The sequence below is a fragment of the Anser brachyrhynchus genome (genome assembly GCF_964034855.1).
Source record: "Anser brachyrhynchus genome assembly, chromosome: 7".
NCBI classification, from domain to species: domain Eukaryota; kingdom Metazoa; phylum Chordata; class Aves; order Anseriformes; family Anatidae; genus Anser; species Anser brachyrhynchus.
The window spans coordinates 20,555,516-20,580,334 of record NC_137701.1 but is presented as its reverse complement, the minus strand read 5'-3'; the positions used below and the strand labels follow the sequence as shown (position 1 = coordinate 20,580,334).

Genomic DNA, 24,819 nt, shown 5'->3' with positions numbered 1-24,819 from the left:
ACAGCTTCTGCCCTTAAGTGATCTTTTCACCATGCAACATTAAGTATCTTTTGCAACAAGACAGGCAATTGTTAATTATACTTTAATTTGCAGATAAAATATGACAAACAATCAAATACGTATTTCCCTGTCTTGAATTATGTTACAATATATTTAAAAATTTACAATACATGTACAACCTATCTCAGAAAGGCACTTCATGAATTTGCATATGACTTTTTTTTAAGCTTCATCACAAAACATGAGCACACAAAAAATCTACTCTATTCGTACAATGTCGTGTTAGGTAGCACCATGCTTTTACAAGTGATGCACTGTTTGAAAAATTGCTTGGTTTTCAGTTTAAAGTGGGGCTTTCTATCCAAATGATTTTATCTGGGCAGAGAAGAAAGAATTTCTAAAACAAGAAACCTATGGACACTCTCAACATTTTTATTTATTTATTTATTTATTTTAAAGTCTCAGGTATGAGCAGGAGACCCAGGACATTTTTAAGAGGGGTAGGGGGAAGTTTCACATATGAAAATTTGAAAGTTTTTGGGCTTCTTTCTCCACCTTGCTAAACAAGTTTCATTTGCGTTTAGCAGATGGGGAATAATTCAGTTATCTTTCCCCAGGGTTTACTGTGTCTTGCCTAAGAAAAAAGAATGAAGTCTCACTAAGAAATCTGATAATTGTTGTCCTATACAAGTATTTAATCCTTCTGTGAATTTCTGTTTTGTTCTTTTAAGGCTGTCACTGAAGTCAGTGGTTAACAAACATCTGAGAGGTAACTTATTTGATGGTGTACACACACGAGGTTTTAATGCCTGCATTCCACAGTTACAGGATTACCTGGAAATAATAGCACAATGCCTACTTTATGCAAATAGAGTATTAAAGTGAATTAATTAAACCATTAATTTTTAATGGTTTAAAATAACTTTGAAAAACTTAGAATTCCTAAAGCTTGCTAAAAGAAAGGCAAATGTTTTATTGGTTAAGATACAACTTAGACTGGCAGAGGAGTCAGTGTTATCCCATTAGAGGATACGTATGAATAGAAGGAAATTTAAGCACACTCTCTATGAATAAGGTGGCTGACAAGGAGGCCTAGAGTTCACATCTTCCCTTGCATCCATTTCCAAGGGAAGCCAAATTTAGGAAGGAATGCACGCCCTTTAACTGAAGCTCACAGAACAGGCCTGCACCCTCAGCAAAGAGCACAACATATCTGACCCGTGATGTGTGCAACACTAACAGTATTTCATAACAAGACTCTACATATAACTTAGTCTTAGAAAGACTGGGTTCTCTTTAGATTTTTTTAATGTTTGCAAATAAGTTTGCTTGCTACCTATCAAAGAAAGAACATAGTTTCACCTTCAATCAGAATCAAATAACCCCCCCATTTCTATAAACTCTTCCTATTTGAAGCAGTGTCTGTGTTGTCTTTTTTTTATGACAAATCTCATGTACCTAAGAGGATACAAAAGAGCTTTTGTATTTTTGATTTCTGAGGGCATGAAACATTCTACAACTTAATGTACGTGTTTCTTTGAAAGTTATATGGAGAAAAACAAAAAACTCTTTTAAGCCTGTAGTTTGTTTGTTTTTTAGGTGAATAAAGGATGTATCGTACAACTTAATCTCTAAGCTGTCTGTAGGGCCACATCCTTCCTCTCCGCTTTTCCCTGTATCACCAAAATAAAGGACTTCAAACAATTTACTTATTTCCAGAAGCAAGTACTTCTAGTGACTATAAGTCAAGAATCACGCAAAGTTCCTGTTTACAAACCGAATATTTTCACATTAGGCTTGGGTTTTTTCTGGAAACAATTTTGCACTACAAGTATATGTATGAAAATTCATATTTTCATGATTCCTGTTTGATTAATGTACTTTATTGTATCCCTTACATACAAAAGCTGAATGTCACATCAACAAGAAATGAGTTTGTGATAGAATAACTTTAACTAGAAATTAACAGCTGGGCTTCCATGATTTGATTCCAAAGTTCTAAATTTTAACACTTGAGTGATGTTATCAGAGTAATCTGTTACACAAAATCAAAAATCCCCCCAAATAATAGTTGAGATATCATGTCTCTCTCTTGGGCAAAAAGCTTTCTTCATCTAATTCTCACATGTTAGATAACAAGGTAGGTCCAAAAGCTGCACATCAGAGATGTCATACTAGAGCTCATTATTTACAATATTAGCTCTAATATTTACATTCTTCCCTTTCTCATAGAGTTAAGCTTCTTGAATATACTGTGTAATACTCATCAGGAAAGAAAAAAGATATTTTAGTGATTTTGGAAACATCCATGAATTAATCGTGGACCTAAAACATAGGACCTTCAAACCTTAAAGTTTTAAGACTGATGGGATTTTTCTTTCAGATCATGCTTCACTGTAACTAAAGGGAATGGATAAAGCTTCACATTATTAATTAAGTATGGTAATTTCAATGTCCTGCAAGAGATAATATTATGAAATACATCAATCTTAAAAAAAAAAAGTTTAAATTCTAAAAACATCACCAGAAATCTATCTATTGATAAGAGGATCACATAAAAGCTATACAAGTATACAGTCTTAATAAGAAGTATTTTTTAGAATCGTGTAAAAATTTATTTAAAAATAACAGCTATGGATGAAATTATTTATTATAGAAAGTTAGAAAATACTTCAGAGAATTACTTAAGATTAGAATTTGGAGTGGTTGACCACCATTTGTGTCAGGAGCAGTTTCACCTCAACGCCTGAAGACCCCCTCAACATACAGTGTACTCGAAACGCACTTCTAAGTGCTCCATGACCAAGACACACATATGACGCTGTGGCTAACAGCTGGAAAGGCAAAAATACAAGTCCGTCAATCAAACAACGTTTGACAGGTCCGTTTACCTGCAAAAAAATATTTCGCAGCTCAGCAGGATCCGCTCTCTTGGTTGAGGGCACCTGCAAATAAAAGCAAGTTAATGCTTCACCAGCTGAGCTACCGACACAGCTGCGAAAACCCCCGCAACTGACACCGATAAGGGCTGCGCTATCAGCTCCCTTATCTAAGCGATAAGGAGACTCTCCGAGGTGAAACCCCTGCGGTTACCGCCGCACGCTCCCGTAACCCCAGGGCCGCTGCCAGCTGCCGAAACCCGGCGGCTCTCCGGTGCCACGACCGCCCCGGGGGGCGCCCGGCCGCCACCCCGCGGCTCCCCGCCGCCTCCCCTCAGGAGGCGGAGGCAGCACGGGCTGCGCTCGTCCCTTCCCCGCGGCCGCCCCGCCGCCTTCCCCTGGCCCCCCGCGGGGCTGCCCCGTAATGGCGGCGGCCGCCCCCTCACCGCCCGCAGCCCCCTCACCGCCCGGCGCCTCCCGGCCGCCCCCCGCCTCCTCACGAGCCGAGCGGCGTGGGGGTAGAGTCACCTTGACCGCCATGCTGCGCCCGGCCGCCAGCAGCAGCGGCAGGAGGAGGAGGAGGAGGAGGAGGAGGAGGAGGAGGAGGAGGAGCGCGAGGAGCCTCCACGCGCCGCCCCAGCGCAGCGCTGTGGTACCGAGCGGAGCGCCCCGCCCCTTCAGCGCCTTCACGCTGCCGCGGACGCTGACAGGACAGACGCGAGGCCGCAGCACTGAGCGTGCGCCCGCCCGGCCCGTGCAGCCCGCGCTGTGCCGGCAGCGGGCGGGGCTATGCAAATGAGCCGCGGCGCGCACGCCCTTCCCACAGGCTGCCGCCGCAGGGGGGGCGTGGCCCGCGGGGGTGGCAGCGGGCATGCGCGCGAGCCCCGTGCCTCGGCCAGCACCAGCCGTTCGCTGCGTGCCGCGGGCGGAAGCGGAAGAAGGAGCGGGGGCGCGTGTTCTCACTTCCGGCGGGTGGGCGCGCGGGCTGGTTGGTCCTGCCCCGCTCCGAAATGGCGGGTGAGGCGCGGGACGGGGCGCCGGTGGGCGGCGGGGGTGGCCGGCAGCGGCCGGCAGGGAGGCCGGCAGGCTGGCAGGGCGGGCGGGCGGGCAGGCAGGCAGGCAGGCAGGGCGGGCGGCTCGTCGTGAAGCCGCCGTTGCGCCTCAAGCCGCCCGCGGGGAGCTCGGGGCTGCAGGGGAGCGCCGTGATGGCGCCGCTGGCAGGAGGGGACGCGGAGGCTGGCAGGGGAAGGGGCGCTCCGCTGCCGGCCGGCGCTCTGCGTGGTGCCGAGGGCCGGCTGCGGCTGGCTTCGTGTCGCCTTCCTCGGCCCCGCTGGGAGAGGGGGGTGGCTGGGGCATTGCTGGTGGTACGGGTGCCCCGATTCAAGAGCACCTGTTTGTGAGATACTGGAAACGTGCAGAAATAAGGTACAGAATAGTAGCTAAAAGACGTACTAAGGAACAAAATAGTAGCTAAAAGAGGTACGTCCTATGTTTGTTAGAGGTCTTGGGGTTTTGTCTTCCCCGAGAGTATTTGTAGTTGCTGGGTAAACAAATAGCCGTGTAACGTAACGCGTGGTGCTTGGGGATAGTATTTTTTACACCCATGTATGCAAACACTTTTGAGAAAACCTGAGAAGCTGAAAGGAGGGTATTATAACTTTGTTTTTCCTGGCTGACAGTCTGTCACCAGCTTTCTTTTTCAGTCTATTTACTGCTCTTCAAATACAGCGTCTGCCTGTCTTTTGGAAAACATTTCTTAGTGCGGAAAACAGATTTGCCAGTCTTAAAGCAAAAAACAATAGAGCCGTTAAAAAGTAGGAAGGATAAAAAACTAAAACTTACTTACTAGAGGGGTGGTGTGTTCTGAAATGAAGTCAGTAAAGTTACAAAACTTTAGTCTTCCAAAGCAGCCGATGTATGCTTTTCGGCTTTAGGTCTGTTCTTTTATTTTGAGACCACCAGTCTCTAATTACGTTGTTGGGTGAAAAAGTATTCCTTCCATGTGACGTATTTATTTTCAAATCCTTGTTGAGTCCTCAGTCTGTAAGAAGGAAATTCATTTTCCTCGTTTTATACAGATATCAAGATAGCTCTGTAACGTAACATCTGGAGGCATATCTGCACATTTTTATATATTACTTGCCTGTTCAATTTCTGCTTCAGGGGAAAAAAAGATTACCAAAAATGTTCTTTCCATAATCACTTTTTAAGTGATCTTTTACTGGATGAAATACAGGAATCTTTGTTAGTGCCATTTGAAGCTTTCAGTAAATGGATTTGCATCAAAATCCTGCGTTAGCAAAGACTCTTTAGCCAGCTGAGAGCTCTGATGTTTAGGGGGAAAAATGCTCTTTTGAGATCTCAGGCACAGAACTTGGCTCCTCTTTCTCCATTTGCAGAATAATGTTTCCTTAAGTCCCAATAAGAAAACTGGCAGGTGGGGTGTGAATGGTGCACGTTTCTTGCTTCTGTTTTAGTGGTTGAGCCAACAGTCTCTGCGGTGTTTCTTGTTTACATATTTGACAACATTTGTGTGTTCTAATTTGGTTCTACGGCTTGGGATAGAGGTTGATGGGGATGTGAAACTTGTAACAGTCAACCATACCCTGTGCTTACTCACTGCATTTGTTTTGTGTAGTTTTTGTATAGTTATGTCTCTGTAAACTAAAGCATGCTTATAGGAGGTGACATGAATTTTTTAGAAAGGTGTAGTTATTATGAAAACAGATTTGTTTTGCCTCTTAAAGGAAGTGGCAATGTTTACAGGAAGTAAGGTGTTCTCCCATAAAGGTACGCTTTGAGTCCTCTGGCAGAGCATTACATTTGACTATAGCTTCATGTAGATCCGGGTGTCATCGGGACAAGAGTCTCCGACTCTTACAGAGCTGGAATGATGAGCCTAGTAATGCATGTCCAATAGAGCGTTACTCTGGTATGAGGCTTCAGGGCACCCCTGCTCTCCGGAGAAGTAATAAGAAATTAGAATTGGGATGAACTAGGTATCTTGAAATACTGATGTGCAAATGCGTGTGTTCTTGAAAAGAAACATTTGTCAGACTGAATTCTTAGTTTTTACTTGTTGCTTTCCAATGTGTTTTATTAGTAATGAGTTTTAAACACTTAAACATTTAAACGTTATAACATATAAATGTTTTGAATATAATCCCCTTCATTTTCAGAAACTAAAGAGAAAGATACTTCTGGTCTGTTTTCTAGTTATTGTTTGTAATTCCAGAAAAGTGTTTTAGAAATCTTAACATTCCTCTTATATTTGGAGTGCATATTGTTTGGGGATTTTTCTACTTGTTCAATATTTTTGGTGTTTTTGTGTTGTGGTTCTTTCTGTCCTTGAGAACCTTTTTTAAACATATTTGTTGAATAATAGTAACACAGATTGTGCACATCTAAACCATTTTTAAAATCTTTTTCTTCAGGACTAACTGCTATGGAGAAGAAGCTGGCTGAATACAAATGTAACACAAATGAAGCGATTCAGCTAAAGCTAGGTAATGTCGGTTTTTAAGTACTGTGCATTTGAATTAAGAAACTTTCTTATAATGAATCCACCCAGGTTTTATATATGTACCTGTTAATGTAAATATACAAACACAAGAATAGGAACGCAGTCTAATTAGACTAATACTAGCCTAATTTTGCTAAGACTAGTGCAGTTAAGTATAGCTGTAGAAACTCAGGCCTGTCCCTGCATCATAATGTTATCTGCAATTTATTAACGTATTACTGGAGTGCATTGGAATTTAACCTCCCTTATTTTTCTTTAAGTATTCAGTATGTTCTTTCAGTTTCTTCTTCTCTAAGCCAAATGCTATGATGTAGTCCTAAGCATCTGTTGTTTTCATGGTGACCTTAGAAGCAGAGCTCATCTTGTTAGGGTTACAAATTTCTAATTATTTTTTATTTTACATCTTTCCCTTTCCTCTCTTTTTTTTTTTTTGAGGAAATAGTAAACACAAGAAAGAAAACTGAAAAGTGTTGTGTTGTTGGGTTGGGGTTTTTTGCTGCCCCCATGCCCTCCCCCATCTAGATTACCCAAGCCATTTTTAACAAAGTGTTTAAAACCTGAGTAGAAGTAGTATGTTACTCTAAGATTTTAAGAACTGCTCCTTGCTTTATATAGCTTGCTTATTAGGACATCCAAAATACAAGCAGAATTACTGAACTCTTGATAGACTCACTTATGTCTGAAACTATCTTACTTGTAGCAGTAATTTCTTAAGAAGAGAATAGGTCATACCTGTGTGTTTTTAATCTTTCTAGCCCTTCAGCATTTTGTTTCATTGAACAGAATAAATAGCATCACTTGTTAAGAAAATAAAAGTATTGAACCTCTTAAGCACTCCTCAGAGCTACCACTAACAGTCTGTTCCATAAAGTTTAATATTATTTTTAATGCATAATAAATTTAGCCTTGTGATCCACACCTGTCATTCTAACCCACGTACTTAAATCTTTAGGCCACTATAATTGTGAAACATTTCTCTTGCACTTAAACAGTATATTTGAAATAATCAGTTTGGGACTGGATCTAATGTTTTACGTTTCCACTTCTGCCTTTCAAAAACCCAAGGAAAGGATGAGAAATAACAAGAACTATTGGAGTGAATTTGGTCTAGAAATCCGAGGAGCTACTCATGAGTTTTCAGGGAGACTGCTAGAGGCTTTTTACTTGTTACTCATTGCCCTCTCTCTCCTAATATTTTCAGTTTTCTTTTTTCTTTTGCTGAGTGTAGATGTCACATATGCAAGCTATATTAAAAGAAAAGATGAGACTTCACAAACTAATACCATTTGGGAAGAGGAAAAAAATCACGCATTTCCCATGTGCATATAAAAGCACACTGTCTTCTTCTGGGTCCTCATTTGATCCATGGTGATATTTCAGAATTGCTCTATTTTTGCCTTTTTTTGTTTTGCTACTTTACCTCAACTGTTTAGCTCTCTGGAAAAAAAGTCATGGGGAGATAATAACTAATTATTTTTGTAATTTTGGTGCAAATACCACTATTGTATTAGTGCCGTTGTTTTTAATGTATCTGTGTTGATTCTTAAAAATTTTAACATCAACATTAATGCATGTAAACGTTTTTTTCTATTCATCACTCTCTGAAGACTCCTTACAATGTGGTGTTCTGAACTACATATGAGAGAAGAGCAAAAAAGCGATAAGGCAGCTTCGATTACGTGATTGGTCTTGTTTAGTGTAGGAATATCCATTTGGGCAGTGTACTTGGTGTTCAACACGGAGTAAAAGCCAGTAACAGTCAGGATATATATGTGTATGAAACTGTATATCTATATGTCTGAATATGCATGTATCTGCATCAATTTCTCCATTTTACTGTGTTTACTGATTTGAGGAAATAACATGCATCTAATTTTCACAAGATGTATTTGTTTCATTTGTATGTCAGCCTAACGTAGGCTCACAACTGAAGCTGTTTATAGTGAAAGAATGCATAAACATCTAGCAACGCATCTCTGTATGAACAAACTGATGACTTGGTCATGTTCATTTTTTCTTCTCAGTTCGCTTTCCTGAGGATTTGGAAGATGACAACACAACATTTAATCCAGAGTATAGCCATCAAGTATTTGGAGATGAGTAAGTTAAAGTTTTCAGAGTAAAATTAATAGGTCTGGAAGGGGGAGGTTGGTTCCTAATTGCTAGAGAACAGGAAATACTACTATAGCAAACTATTTAAAATGACACACAATACTTCAGTTTTATGACTGTATAGTTAAATAATGGCCTTGGTATTTAGCATGTGGACTTACGGCCTTGTAGTCATTTTATGTGCTACTTTTAAGATATTAGCAGAGGACAAAATGCCTGATTGTGCAAACAGAATTACTTGTCTCAATGGCTATTGCATTCAGGTAATCTGTTAAGATTTGTAAGAATTAATAATTCTTCCTTAAAACTTTCACAGTAATGAGTGCCAAAAAGGTATCTGTCAACAGTATACCAATTTATTTTTTACTACAATATAGCATGGAATTTTTAGTGAAAAAGATTTAAGTATTAACTTAAACTCATATTCTTGGCTGTTATAGATAATTGATAACTATTGAACTCAGGCATTTGTTTTCTCTAATACGTACACCTGTAATCAGTTAGATATTCAAGAGATACAGAAACTGTTTAAAATAGGCATTTCATCTTTTTTCAAGTATTCTAACTTAAGTAGGGAAACTAGCCACTATGTCCCTAGTGCTAGAATGTCATTTAATACTATCAGAAGAGCAATAGTGAAAAGTCTGGCTGTAGCTTTAAAAAAAAAAGTTAAAGCTTTAAAAAAAAAAAAGTTAAAGGAAAATACATGCGCATATCTGTCTACTTGAAACAGTTTTTTAACTTTCAATTCCTTTAAAGAGTATTCTAAGTACTGTGTGCTACCTATAGTAATTGTAATAAAATTAGTTGCACTATTGCACATCTACTGCAGCTATCACTGAGAGTAATTGTGCTTTTAGTAATGGGAGAACTCTCCAATCTGTCAGTATAGCTAACATACAAATTATTGTTCTGGCAATTCAAACTTTAAATTAGAAATGTGCTACCGTAAAGGAAAAAGCTCGGTTAAAATGCATTAAAAAAAAAAAAGGAAAGATTCTAATGTCTTTCTGTGAATATAACCATTTTCTGCATTTCATTTTTTTTGCCTGAAAAGAAATTCTCTAGATTTAAAGCAATGTAGTACTTATATTCAGGCAACTCACATTTTTTGAAGTGTATTAAAAAAAAAAAAAAAATCTCTAGTCCATACCTTTTTGTATTTACTTGGTTCTAATTAAGTCAGATAAGTATATAGCAACTTTCCACCAGAAACACACTTGTTGCTATGATTTGTTATCTACTTGTGTTTTATACAGTAACTTGCAGTAGTGTTCCAAAATGTTAGACTGCTACACTGCAAACCTAAGTTTTAGTAAATGATATTAATTGGTATTAATAAATAAACAATAATGAGGTTAACATATTAGAAACATAAATACAATATTAGTTATCTTAGGTATTCTTTTGTGAGCTATCACCGTAAATGTACAGGCGCTGTCTTACTGAGTCCAAGGACATGTTCTATTTCTGCACTAGAGGAGCAAAATAACTAATAAAAATAATGTAAGGCATTCTTTCTCTAGAGAGAGACGCATTCAGTCTGATTCCCGTTTTCCTATAAGGAGTCTTTAGAATGCCTCGCTGGGAAAGATGATGTGAATTTAAAGTGATAAGTGAAAGCGCTGTATTGTGAATATTCTGTGAAGCTAATTTAGATCTCCTGAATGTGCTTTTTTCCTTCCTCAGTGAAGTTGCCTTTGGCTACAAGGGACTGAAGATCCTCTTGTACTATATTGCTGGTAACCTGTCAACGCTCTTCCGCATCGAATATACATCTAAAGTTAATGAGAAGTTTGACTGTGTGGAGGTAAAGACAGAGCCAAAGCTGTACTTATTGGGAAAGTTTAATGGAATATAGACAAAAATTCAAGGTTTAGTAATTACCCACCCAAACATGAGTTACATTTAAAAAAAAGCTTCCCATTATACTAACCTAAAAAAAAAGCTTTGAACTCCATCTATACGTTTTCTCATTGCTCTTCCTTTGACTTCAGTACTGCCATCAAAAATGTGCCAAATGCTACAGCCAAACAAAAGGTACTAATACCAAGGCTAGTTCCACAAAAAAAGGCAAGTCAATTTTTATGTTAGACGTCTCCAGGAGGACTAGTGGTTTTCTTCATATTGAAGAGAATCCAGTAAGAAGGAAAACTGATTTTTTTCAGAGTGGATTGTAATGCATGAAGAAAACTTTGTACCATCTGGGTTTTGCTTAGTTATAGGGAAGAAAAATTTGATTTCTTTTGAAAAGAGCTACTGATGAGGTTATTGGTGAATCTTCACAATATTCTGTAGAGTGGTTATACACTTGCACTGACTTCAAATTACTCTGCCTGAGAAAAGCTATTCTCTTTTCTAAGAGTAAGCATCTTTATGATTTGAAGCTGTATTTAAAGTTCATAATTTCAAATTCATCAGAACTTATTTAAATGCTTTCAAGGGAAAGCCTGTCTTTCTAAAGAAAAATAATACTGGAATGAAAGTTCTATAGATTTGTCCTTCCTTGTTCTGCACTTGTGTTAAATATACTTTTAAATATACTTAGTTCCGCAGGCTAAGTCCCTGGAAATATACTTTTGTATTTTGAAATATTTCTGAGGCTAGGACAATATATCTTGTGAGTGAAAGGTCATATCCTTCAATCTTAATAAGCTTTTAGAAATAAATAAAAAAAAGAAAGCCTGTTGGCTAAGTAATAACCATATTAAAATCAAACAGACCACGTCCAGCCTTTCACCAATATAATTTCAAAATCGTGTCACAGTGGGAATCCACACCAAAATACCTTTTTTACTCACATGCTATCTATTTTCTGTACAAATAACAAAGCTGCTTTACTTTTCTAGAAGTACAAGCAAAGTAAACAAGGTATGTCATGCCTTAAACTAACACTGCAGCTTTTCTGATCGCTCAGAATCCTTGCTTTTTTCAAGCCCAGCATTGCCTCTACTGAATTATTCCTCCAGTTGCTTAAGGGACTGAGACGGGGACAAAAAGATCATCTGTTTGAGCTAGACTTCCGTATACTCTTTTTCTAGAATGCTTACAGGTTTTGACTGAAGCATTTTCACTGTGCTTCCTTTGGTATTAACACAGTGTGTCCTAATAAGCTGCTCATATGGCTACATCTAAACCTTAGCAAGGAAAAAAGACATGGTGGTCAACAGTCTCGTTCTGCCGTTTGTATTTAGCATTAGTAACACTACATGAACCTCTGATAATGTGTTGATATTTGAAAATAAGCAGGTTGTTAATTTAAATGCATATTACCATGTATTTCTTTAAGTAAACTGTTTAGTTGCTTAGCTAATTTGGGATACTAATATTAAAATACAAACCATATACTGTGCATGACTGGTAATCTTTCTGCTGCAAATCGCGTTCTGGAAAGGACAGTAGTCTGCCTTGAACAAGCTGGTTAAAAGTGAGTTTTAACGCCGTGTCAAGTTATTCACACCTTATCCCCACGCAAGCCCTTTCAACAGCAGGTGACTTTATTCTCTGATAGGAAGTTTGTTACTGTTATTACTACAGCAGCTGCCACTATCTCTATCTGCTAGGGACTGACTGAAATATTTGCCTAAATACTGTTTGCTGTTTCTCCAACATCTTTAAACGTTAGGTAAAAAATTAAGATCCTGAAATGCCAGTAGCCAGAACTTCAAGTATATTTATGCATCTTAATATTGTTTCCCTGAAGATGGACCTATATATCCCATGTTAGTAAGGAAGGCTCAGGAAAGTATAATCATGTTTTGAACACAAGTATGTTCTTGGTTAGCACTCCATTTAATGATAATGGACAAAATTGATCCCTTGGGTGGAGTTGATTCTTTTAAATATCTGAAGAGAGGCTGCTTTCTTCTAGTGCAAATATGAATAGCATTGACTTCTGAATTGCTAGCTACTTTCAGATTTGCAGCTGTTCAAGTAGCCTCCTTTTGTTTTGGATTTCATGATGGAGTGAAGGAAAGTATTTCACTAACTTATAAAACAGTCTTTGCTATCAATATGTTATCTTGCTTTGCAGCTAGTCTAATATATTTGCTTTAACACAAGTTAGTGAGTGCAATTTTAATATTAGACGTACTTTTTTAGGTAATACAACAGATCGCTCTATTGTTCCCTGCTAGAATTAATATTTATAACTGATAGAAAAATTCAGCTTTCAAATATATTTCTATAATTATTTTAAGTGAAGACACTTTGAAATAACATCCAAGTAATACACAAATGTTATAATTGTCTATTAGTACAATAATAATCTCTATTTTAAGAAGTATTGAGAGTTGAATATAATGTACGCTTAACTACATTGCCCACTTAAGTAGTCCTACTACAGATCAAGTCTAGTTATGAAGTCCATACTTTAGTCCCCATCATCTCACATGGTTTGTGTATGAAGGCAATACATTACAGGTAGCACTTGCATGAACCATAAGCTCAACGAGTCTCACAAGTCAACAACGGTTTTTGCACTCTTAAATGTCTTGTCTGTGCTTAACACTGCTGCAGCAGCCAACAGGATTGTTCTTCCTTAAAGAAATGGTTCTGTGTAAATCCTTGCAAATTGGTAAGATATGAGTGCCTTGCTTGGATAAAAGAAACCTCTCACCAATATCAAAGAAATACACAAGGGAAAGGCAGTAAACAAACTTCAGTAACTCCTTGGTATATGAGCACTTTGGAGAAGTTTTTTGAAAGTGCCTACGATGTAATGGGTGCTTCTCTAAACAACTACAGGTATTAATAAATCAAGCTGTTTGTATGCTATTGGTATTTCCAGATTCCAATAATTCAGGACTCACTAACTGAAAATTGGATCACTTAAACTTATGTCACCACTCAAACTGAGGATTCTGGGATTTCCTTCTGTAAGAAATGGAGATCTTATTAACCCTAAAAGTAACTGACGATATAGTTTCTTTCCTTTCTTAGATTGTCAGGCTTCATTTCAAGGGGAGAGAACCTTAGGGAGGCAACAGGTAAAAATATGTTGTGGTTATGTAGAATCATAGAATATCCCAAGTTGGAAGGGACCCATAAGGATCATCAAGTCCAACTCCTGGCACCGCACAGGTCTGCCCAAAAGTTTAGACCATGTGACTAAGTGCACAGTCCAATCTCTTCTTAAATTCAGACAGGCTTGGTGCAGTGACTGCTTCACTGGGAAGCCTGTTCCAGTGTGTGACCACCCTCTCGGTGAAGAACCTCTTCCTGATGTCCAGCCCAAATTTCCCCTGCCTCAGCTTCACACCGTTCCCACGGGTCCTGTCACTGGTGATAACAGAGAATAGGTCACCTGCCTCTCCACTCCCCCTCGCGAGGAAGCTGTAGGCCGCGATGAGGTCCCCCCTCAGCCTCCTCTTCTCCAGGCTGAACAGGCCCAGTGACCTCAGCCGCTCCTCATACGTCTTCCCCTCTAGGCCCTTCACCAACTAAGAACTAAGATGCGTTATCTTACGTGCTTTCAACAGGTGAGAGTTTGTCTCCTGTCACTGTTAGATGAATCTTATGAACATGAGGGGAGCAGGTTTTTTTAAACATGACACACAATACTTCTTACAGCATGTTCATCCCTTTTTATGTATCATCCACGTGGTCTGTTATTGATCTGATGCTTGGAATTCCTGTTTTAATTCTAGAGGATTTTTACATGTTTTTTGCAGATGTGCAAAATGAAAGTCAGTAGAGATTCTTAGTTAAGGATTCCTAAAAGTTTATCACCAGTGCAGACTTAAGATCGGTGTAAATAATGCACTTATACAATTTGAAAAGAAATGAGTGTTTCTGAAATACTGTGCTTATACAAATACTTATTCTTGTTAATGCATGTAATTCCATGATTCTGCAAAACACAGCTAATTTTGTGTTATGCAGTTAAATTAGCAAATGTAAAGAAAATACGTTAAATCAGTATTACTTTAGGATGAACAGAGAAGGTGTTTTGTTTTGAGAATGAAATGGATGTAAAGACTGTACATGTTTTAACTGGGTTGTTACACCGAGTACTGTAGTGCTATATCTTAATTGCTTAATAGCGCTCTCTACAAATATAAATATAAATGTTGGTAGTACCAAACCATTAAGAATAAAACTTGTTTGTGCTGAACCACATCCATCTTTCTCTACACTAAAAATGTAACTGAATGATAAAGTGCTATTCATTTGCAGGTGCATTGCTTCTACTTAAGGGAGGATGGTTGAAAGGACAGGAATTAGTAGCATGTTGTATTAGCCTTTTGTAGTGTATTTTGTTCTAAGCATCTTAATTTCCCTGTTTTGAATGCTAAGTAGCAAGGGTCTTGGTTTTGAACTAATACCCATCATGCATGTAAACGGTGTGAAAGAGCTGCTTAGTAAGTTAACACAAAGTGTTCTTGTGTAAGTCCTTGTGGAAATAGATACAATACAAACATTACAGCTGAACTCACGGCAAACTCCATTAAGTAAAAACCTGGATTCATTGTCCAGAGGAAAGTTTGAATTGAATGTAAGCTCATTTTGTTGAATGTAATGTCAGGCTTTTAGGGGTTGTATTGAGGAGTACGGTTTTGTTAAGTTGAGACCAATTCATTAAGTTTTATTGCCTGGTGAGAAGCAGTAATACGTTATTGTGAAACTTCATCAAATATTCATGGTTAAAAAGAAGTAGTAAATGTATTCAATCAAGTGGTCTTTTTGGGGTCTGAAAAGGATTATGAAGTCTGCTCAGCTGATAGTCTCTAACTTTCAGTTTGGTTAACTGAAAAAGGGTACTTCTAATCTCTGAATTTAATTTTGATGTTAGAATATTTCTTTCCTCCCTGGTGTTAGATTTTACAGGTTGGATATGCTGTCAGTATCCCTAAATGATATTTTTATTATTTAATCAACTTTGTTTTCAAAGTGTTCTTTGATTAGAATGCAGGATGTTTGTCTTCTGAGTTTGCAATGTAGTTTGCAGCTGACTATAGGCAGGCATTTCAAGCAGTGAGACATAAGACTGCAAGTGTGTGCTAGCTGTCACTTTCTTGTTTGGGGGCTACTGTTTTTGGTCTTTGTTCCTTTTTCTCCACTCAGTTCAGCACCACCTAATACCTCTTAAGCTGCTTGTTTGGGAACCCCAGCTCCATAAGGCTATGTGCCACAGTCGTAGAGACTTGTGGGATGAAAAGTCTTGGCTTCTGATTTTACTGCTCTTTCAGAAATAAATGTGTTGCATCCAACAAACTAGGAAAAACAAGAGTAGTGTTCTTTCCATGTGACTGAATTTATAGCCTCCTTCCTTGTCTTGCCATTTGTGGTATTCCTTCACACAATGCTTTTATTAGAATAGCTATCAACGCTCTTAGGTTTTTCATGGGTAAATGTAACAGTCCATGAACATAAAAATGTTCAGAAACTTATGATGTAACTACTAGTTTTTGGATACTGAGGGTGGCTGGACTGTGACCTTCCTGTATCTCTCCAGTCCTTTGTCTGCTGGGATGTCACTATTGAACAACAGGAACACTTCCTTGCCTTGTTTTCTTTGAAATTGCTGATAGGCCATAGCACCTCTTTTTATATTCATCTCTAATAGCACAATGGTCACTTTGTCTTTTTTTAATCTTCCTCTGATCCTGACCCCTTTTGTATTCCCCAGGCAGATGATGTTGAAAGTAAAATTAGAGAAATCATTCCTCCTGGTTTTTGTACAAACACAGATGACTTTGTCTCTCTGCTGGAAAAGGAGGTCAACTTCAAGCCCTTTGGAATGCTGCTACACACATATTCTGTTCATAATGAGGAAGCTGGTGAAGACATAACTTATCAGATATATAAGGTATGAAAAAATAAGTGAAACTTCTCAAGCAGACAACTTAGTTTACTTTGAAGTGAGGAACTTTGTGTAATGTTTCAACTGTAGTATATAAATGCGATCATTTAACCAGTTTATTAATTACGAGCATGTTCTTTTTGTACTGGAGAATTTAATTAGGTTTTACAGATTTTCTTTCCTCTTGCATCTGTGATAGGCTTCACCTGACTTCTCCTGGCTTTTTCCCTAGGCTGACATGACATGTCCAGGCTTTCGAGAGTATCATGAAAGGCTTCAGACGTTCTTGATGTGGTTTATTGAAACTGCTAGCTTTATTGATGTAGATGATGAAAGATGGAACTACTTTCTAGTGTAAGTACAGTTCTAAAGCAATAGTGGACCTTATTACCTCCACAAAGCCTGCATTTTAATTGTGGCTGGCCAATTATTGGAGCAGTATAATGATATTTTTCCCAGGAAAGAAAAACCATTGTTTATCAGGCTTGAGTTTTCCTCCATTATGCTTTGGGAAACCTTGAGAATAGAGCTGAATTAAATGCTGTTGTCCGTTAGAGCCCTGAATGTAGGCTTAAACAGTAAAATGAGCTTTGCCTGTGTTTTCTTTTACTTGCCACCTATTCATCTTTATAATAGGCAAGTGCACTGAAGTGCTGCAAAGAGGTCTGATTTATCCAAGTTGCTGCACACCAATTAAGTGAATTGTACATTCAGAACATAGCAGGTGTACCCATTGGGCCCTCACAGAGTAGCTTGCTGACACTGAAAATTCAGTTGGAGAATGGAAAAGAAAATGGACACTGCATGGGAGCGCGACTGTAATTGACCTGCTTGGCTTTCTGTTTTATCTGCAGATTTGAGAAGTATAATAAGGATGGAGCTACGCTCTTTGCGACCGTAGGCTACATGACAGTCTATAATTACTATGTGTACCCAGACAAAACCCGGCCACGTGTAAGGTAATTGGCGGCGTAACTCGTGCCTTGCCTTTTATTTCAGAAGAGGGAACTGCTGAAGTTCCCAATACTTGTTTATAATGGTGTTGATTTGTTTAAAAAAATCCCCATTATTAGCTGGCTATGCACTGATTTATTTCATTGTTCCCTTCTTGAAGCAGAGGGAATCTCAAACAAGTTTTTGAATATTTAGCAATTCTAAGACTACATAAGAGTTATGGTTTAAAATTAAGATTGGTACATGTACTTTAATGAAAAATGAAATACCATTTAGTTTTTAAGTCTTTATATTATAATGTTTGCAAATGCATGCGTTTGAACTGAAATATCAATGCATTCCTTTGTCTGTAGCCAGATGCTGATCTTGCCACCATTCCAAGGAGAAGGCCATGGTGCTCAGCTTCTTGAAACAGTTCATAGATACTATATGTCTTCTCCTACAGTACTTGATATAACAGGTCTGTGTTAAATTTTTAATTAAGTTCACCTGTTCAATAACACAACTTGTAGCATTCACAGATTGCTAGCCCACAAACCAACTTTCATGTTCGCTTGTCAGAATTAAATGGCCTTTTGAAGATTTAGCTTCAGCTCAGTTCAGGATTAATGGTACCCTGTTTTATAGAAGAACTGTATATAATGTAGCTCCCTAAATCCTTTACTTAGAGAACAGCACACCAGGAAAATTCAATCCCTAGCATGCACGGATTACCAGCTAATTAGCCATTTTATTGTGAGATACACAGCTGAATTTGCCAGGAGATCAAGCTTTGTCAAATTTCTTGTTCAACTTACTTCTATTAGCCAAAACTCAAAACTGAGAAAAATCTAAAATAGCATATTAATATTTGTGCAGGTAAAAATTTTACAGACTAAGAATTTGTACAGGACTTGTGCTTCAGGAGCATGGCCAAATGCATCCATCATGTCAGAGGTGTGTGCGCCATACATAAAAATAAAATTTTATGGAAGAAGGGGGGGGTATATACACCTGGAAAAAATATAGCATGAAAGTTGGCTACAAATATGATATTTGTCCTGTGGTTTCAAGACCAGTATAGGAAGAAACACAGTTCAAACTCGAATTGACTATTTAACTGTAGGTGCCATCTCAGAACTCATTTTAGGTCTTAGTTTAAAAAATAGTTCTCCACCTCCCCAAAAAAATAATTAAAATGCAATAGAATACTTGCTTTCTTTATGTATCACTGCAGGATAATCCTAACACAAGGTAATCCACCTGGTAATTTGAATCCAGTTCATAGGAACCTAGGGTAGTACTACTTCCTCTATGCAACATGAAGTCTTGTTCATAGAGTGGTATTTTTTTTATTATCTCTTTTCCTGCTAATACTACAAAGCTGTACGTTGCTCTTACAACTGAGGATAAACAAATTCTTAACACTGAATAAATCATTTGACATGTTTCATGGCTCAGTGCCTTAAATGCGGAGTTGTAGCAAACAGTATGAATTTGCTCTAAAATAGCTTTTAATTATAGACTTTGTCCTGCTTTTTTCCATAAATAAATATTCTCTTTGGCACTCAAGTTATGGAATCTTTTACGAAATTATTTATTGTCATTTTTATGAGAAAGTCAGGCTTGACAACTGTGATATGTGGCCAGAATACTTAGTAAAATTAAGCAAAGCCTTTTCCTCTTTTCAGAAAGGTTAAAATTTAAATTCCCTGGAGGAAATAATGCTTTAAAACATTTCAGAGTTTCACTTTTGCAATGAATGTTTTGTCCTGGTTATAACTTGTCATCCTAGCTGACACAAGTGAAATGTATATTGCTAGTATACTATATAGAAACTATCTGAACTTTTTTAAACTGATTTGGGTGAAAAGGAATGGAATAAATGAATTTCAGTACAGCTTCTCCAATTTCTTTTGCAGAATACATGTCATACACCTAAAACTTTGATAGCAGTACTTACATTTAAGCATGGTTGTTTATATAGTGATGAATACTGTATCTGGTTTTGTCTTTCACAGTCCTTGTAATTACATACAGGAGGTGAAGCAACAAATAATGCTTATATTAACTATGTGCTTTTATATGCATTCTTTCTAGCTGAAGATCCATCTGAAAACTACATAAAGCTAAGAGACTTTGTTCTTGTAAAGCTCTGTCAAGACATGCTTTGCTTTTCACCAGGAAACTTAATGCAAGGCTTCAGTCAAGAAATGGTGATGGAAGCTCAACAGAAGTTGAAAATAAATAAGGTATTAAATCAGAACTGTTGTAGTTGGACCTATTCTTATGAAGCTAGTAGAAGAGCAATTTAAACATAGATGTGGAGACTTGGAATTTGCATACTCCAGCATATTTTAACAGATTTCTAGGATCTATCTCAAAGAGAGGTACATAGCTCATGGTTTGAAATGCCTTTTTTTTTCCTACTGATATTGCTGATGTAATAGAATCTGAGAGTTACCAATTTTTTCAGGTATCAGCTTCCATTTTTTTCAAGTATATCTATACAAATAGCCATTGTTTTGGGAATGCAGAGCACTAAAGTAGCAAGCAACTCTTACTAAGGCAGCTCTAAACATTTAGAGAACTAAACAGTTAAATTTAACAATTAAGTTCGCTGATAATCTCCACAGTGAGTGATTAAAGTCATTGCTGAGTATAGTAGTGAAGAGGCAGAGTTGCTTAACTCAAATATTTGAGTATAGTTCTGTGAAAACATTGAATGAGTCTTACAGCATGCAAGGGGGACAAGCGGTATTCAAACATTCACAAAAATCATACGTCTTAGGTAAGGGAAGTACATCTGCAGCCTTCCGCGTATGAGATCTTAAGCCGCAGAGGATAAATAATCTGATTTTTTTAATAGTATCTAAACACATATAGCAAACCATTTTATTCTGTTGCTCAGCAAAGGAATACTTGATCTTGAATTCAGTTTTAATGTTGCAGCAGTTAGTAGTAATATAGTAGCAACATGAATCTTGTTTCCTTCCCAGATGTGACACTAGCTGATCAGTGTTCCAAAATTACTTCAATTTTCTATTAGAAATAATTAGTCTTCCGTTCTCTTCCTAGTAAACAGAAAACTTTAAATATTGTTTCTTTCTCATATTTAGAACTTCCAAGTAGCTTTGTGAAGAGTGGTAGGTATGTCAAGATTATTAAAATTAGTACAGGAGGTACTGTGTAGTAATAAATTGCTTAATGTCACTCTAGTTCCAATCCCTGAGTTCTTTGAAGCCATTTTGGACTATGGCTTCTGGACTTTTTGCTGCTCATTTGCTGCAGGTCATTGAAACACCTCTGTGGCTGGTACAGCATTTTGAGAAATCAGACACTGGCTGCATGGAAGAAATAGAGAAATAACTAATATTTATTCGTTTAACCCACTGGTGAGGAGGGTCAGGCTCATAGGCTTCGTCAGTGCCTCTGACTGGTGTCCGATAAGCTGAGGAATCACTCAAAGTGGATAAATACTGTCATATTAGAGTTCTGTTAACTGATCTTTTTATTTGGACATTATTTTTATTCTTTCTGTTCATTAGCAACACACAAGACGAGTTTATGAAATTCTCCGATTGCGTGCAACAGATATGGGTGATGCAGAACAGTCCAGAAGCTATCGGTTGGATGTTAAAAGAAGACTGATTGGCCCCTATAAGGTGTATATGACTTAAGTATCATTTAATACTTACTTCAAGGCTAATTATACTTGATTTTACTTTCATTTCCATAAATGTAGCTGATGCTAATTATGTTGCCAATCAACTACTATTAGTTATGCAGTGATCAACTGACACGTATACAGATGCAGAGAACATTAGTTCATAACTCTGCTGAAGGTCTTGTTTGTCTCCTGTTTCTTGCTCAATTCCAGCATTAAGTTGTTATTGAGCTTATGGTATGTAGCCCTACAGGTGACATTACATCCAGATAGACTTAAGGGGGGGAAAAAAGTCTATTTCTTGAAAAGGTTAAGAACATCTTAAATAAACAAACCACAAAGTTGGAGGTGAGGGGTAAATGTCATAGCACATTTACACAGAATACAAGGTATAGTTTAGATTCCTGTTCTACTTGTTAACTGGGTCTAACAAAGCAGCTTGCTAGAAGTAATAATAGCCATGTCAACATAGGACTCCATGCAGATGGGATATAAAGTAATTTCAGAAGTGAAGTTCAAGCAACTACTGAACTTAGTGTAAAGTAATTTTCATAGTTCCTACTAAATATGCTTCTGAGGATCTTCAATATAGGTGATCTGTGTTGCATTAACTGACCATCTGAGACACATATGTATGTGTATATTGTAGTTGCTAATCACGTCAGTCTCTGTATTAAGAGTTAAAAGACCACAGATGAACCTAGGTTTATTGCTGTAACTAGCTTGTTAGCTACTCTGCAATTACGTACTTACTGAGCAGACCAAAACGTGGTTGGAAAAGTTTGGCAAAGTATCAGAATTATCTTGATTATCTTGCAAGCCTTCCTGAAGCAGCACTTATCCTGTTATATCAAAATAGCAAAACTCTGATTGTACTCATGTTGGACTTAGGGGGGCTGTTAGCAGAAATGAGAACCCAGCACTGCATTAAACACTTGGCTGATCTGGAGACAACGCCATGTCATGCTGAGTGACAGGATCTTAATCAAAACACTTTCTATTCTTTCATGAGTGTCTTGTCTCATTTGCTAAATTTCACTCAGTGTCCACTACAAATAAGGCCATTATTTTCCATCTAACAGGACTGTTACATGGTTCAAATTCATTCATTCAGCACTGAAGTCCTGTGGGGAAAACCCAAAATTCCGTAGGCATCTTCAGTTCTATTGCTTCTAACAATCATTTCAACTTGAATCTTTGCATGTAATAAATACATTAAGAAAAAAAAGTTATACAGATCTTTGTATTGCTAGATATGTAATATCGGTCCTCTAAAATTTTAGAATATTCTATTTCATTTAGAGTATTCCATTTAATTTTTCAACAATAATTCTTTTCAAAAGAATGTAAACAGGGAAAAGGTGTTGGCTGACTTTTAGGTTAATACACTGACTTTAAACAGTGCTTCCAAAAAAGTTTAGTCATGCTCTTGTTTAAAAAAATTAGCCTTTCCAGAACTGCAACTAAACTCTCAATATGTAGTAATTTGGAGGAGGAAAGTAGCTTTTTGTAAATAATTGGCAATATTACAGCATTCTTAATGTTACTTTTTTATATAAAGCACTTGATAACTTCATTTGGACGGTGCTGTCCAGATGTAGAATAAATTAAGATAGTGGTACTTGCATTTTACAGCTTCTTCATGGCTAGCTGTAGCAGAAATACAACTGATTTCAGAAACCCAAACCAAAAATCCATTAATACACCTATTCCCCATCAAGTCTTCACATTAGCAAGGAGATTATTGCTAAAAGTACTGCAATTTTTACATATAACACACCACTCAGTTGGAATGACTGGTACTGACAACTATATTGCTCCTGGTATAAGAACTACTAATACAGGAAGTGAAATATTTGGTACATGGCATCGCTCTGAGGTAATCCAGAGGGTGAACAGCTTGTGAAATTTGGTGTTATCAAATATTCTACACAGAAGAGAAAAGGCTATAGCCTAAATGTTTTTTTAAGCTTTGACAAATGTTTTTTAAGCTTTGATTATTCAAGTAGTAGGGAGCTAGTTTCTATAGAACAGGGGACTTTTGCTTCTGCTCTGTAAAGCCATTGCTGTATGTGACAGTGTAAAATCTATTTAGTGAAGACTATCTTTATTGAAAAACAAAAAATCTGCTTACCTGGGGTTAGAGTTCTCTCTTTGTCCTACAAAGCCCATGCAGAGCATTCAATAAATACCAAGTAGAAGTTCTGCTTTTTCTTATACATTATTAGCAGAATTGTTCTTGCTATACTCCATGTACCAACTGCTGGGATATAAAACTTCTAGATGTCTCAAATTTAAATTAGATTATAATATACCTACATATTTCTGTTAATTAGGCAGACTTGCAATTAATTCTAGAATAGAGAGGTTTTCATTTTTCTACTGACAAACTTTTTGCTCAGAAAGGTTCTCATGTCTAATTTTACTTGGGTGACTTTCACATTTTGAGTATCTTACTCATTGTTAGCCATAATTGCTTTCAAATATGACTAGATGTTGACTGGATAGAGCAAACATGAATCTAAAATTCCAGCAGTTATGTTGCTTTCGACATCCTTTCTACAAGGAAATGTTTCTTGAATATTGGCCAAAGATGTACTTGGAGGCCTCATCAGGACACCCATACAGGATCTTCTCCTTTTTTGAACTGAAATTTATCTATCTATGGGATCTGTGGGAGATTACTAAAGCTTCTCAGATCTTACCCATTTATAACTTACCATGGTCTCAACTCCCACTTCCTGACCCTCAGCATCAGTCATCAAAATCAAACAAATTTTCCTTTGAGAGAGAAGTGTGAAGTTAAATAGAGTATAGAAGGGCTTTGGTCTTGAGACTGATGGGAAAAGCAAACTTGTTTGAGGGGAATTTTCTTTTAACAAACTTGATGATTCCACGGGCATGGGAAATACTTACTGATGAGATACCAAGCATACATAATGCATATATTTCTTTTTTAATTGCTTGATTAATGACAATATAGAACTAAATATTGTGGTAGTTTTTCTACAATCTAGTTTGTCATGCCATAAATTCTAGTAGTGTAACGTTAGTCCTAATCAGTAGGCGTAAGGTAAAACTTTGAAACCATTTTTCACTTCGCTGGTTTACTGGTAATACAAAAACTATGAAGCTTTAACCAAAGAGATTTCCTAATTAAACACTGTTAATGTTCTTTATTATTAGGGATATCTTAATAATGAAATTGAATAAGTATAATGAAATACTGTATTTTTAATTGTTCGTTACATTCAAATTACTGTTTTGTTTAATTGTTTAGAAAAAGCAGAGAGAACTTGCCAAGATGAGAAGGTGTCTAAGACCAGAGGAGCTGACGAATCAGTTGAACCAAATAGACCTAAACATGCAACACGAACAGTTAGAAGAGAGCTTCCAACAACTTGTTTCAGATTACCGAAGAGTTCTGGAACGACTTGCACAAGCATGAGGATCCTACCTGTACAGGAAACTTGCAAATTTCTATACAGTGTTGTGAAGCACATCTTTAATTGCCACTTAACTGCAAAAAAAAAAAACTCATGTGACGTTTTAATCACATTAAAGGTGATTTGTGTTTCTGTGCATTTTGAATATTTTCTATTTTTGTGTTGTAGATTTTAAAATGTACTTTAGGTTTGGGAGCACTTATTGCTGAAATAAACAATGTAGATTCTCAGATACAGTAACACTCCAATTGTTTGAATTTTCTTTTACCCTTCTGTTTTGCCTCAAGAGTTAACAGATAACTGAATAGCAAGATATGTGATACTTAGATTGCAATTTTCATATTTCTCCTAACTTGATCCTCCTCAGGCTGTTTTACTTGGGTCTTACAATACCGTGTAGGCCTGCGCAGTCTTCAGTTGAATGCTATATGAACAAGTAACAAGGCTGGTTCTTT

At 37.4% G+C, this 24,819-nt stretch overlaps 2 protein-coding genes across 5 annotated transcripts in view; one reads left to right on the top strand and one right to left on the bottom strand.

The window, feature by feature from the left end:
- Positions 1-3,787, bottom strand: part of SLC25A12 (solute carrier family 25 member 12) — a 51,332-nt gene extending 47,545 nt beyond the window's left edge. For 2 of the 4 annotated variants that reach the window (XM_080600958.1, XM_080600961.1), the window contains exons 1-2: positions 3,408-3,787; positions 2,892-2,945 (exon numbers count right to left, since the gene is read on the bottom strand). In XM_080600958.1, the coding sequence (XP_080457084.1) occupies positions 2,892-2,945; positions 3,408-3,752 (399 nt within the window). In that variant the 5' untranslated portion in view covers positions 3,753-3,787. Of the gene's footprint in view, positions 1-2,891; positions 2,946-3,343 lie in introns of all 4 variants that reach the window. The other 2 variants (XM_080600959.1, XM_080600960.1) reach the window with 2 other exon arrangements.
- Positions 3,767-24,612, top strand: HAT1 (histone acetyltransferase 1). The gene is made up of 11 exons (XM_080601006.1): positions 3,767-3,896; positions 6,314-6,385; positions 8,427-8,502; positions 10,204-10,324; positions 16,145-16,324; positions 16,551-16,672; positions 17,173-17,277; positions 17,626-17,732; positions 19,352-19,503; positions 20,800-20,916; positions 24,199-24,612. The coding sequence occupies exons 1-11, from the start codon at positions 3,890-3,892 to the stop codon at positions 24,364-24,366; spliced, it is 1,227 nt and encodes a 408-aa protein (XP_080457132.1). The 5' UTR covers positions 3,767-3,889; the 3' UTR covers positions 24,367-24,612.
- Positions 24,613-24,819: the final 207 nt, after the last annotated feature.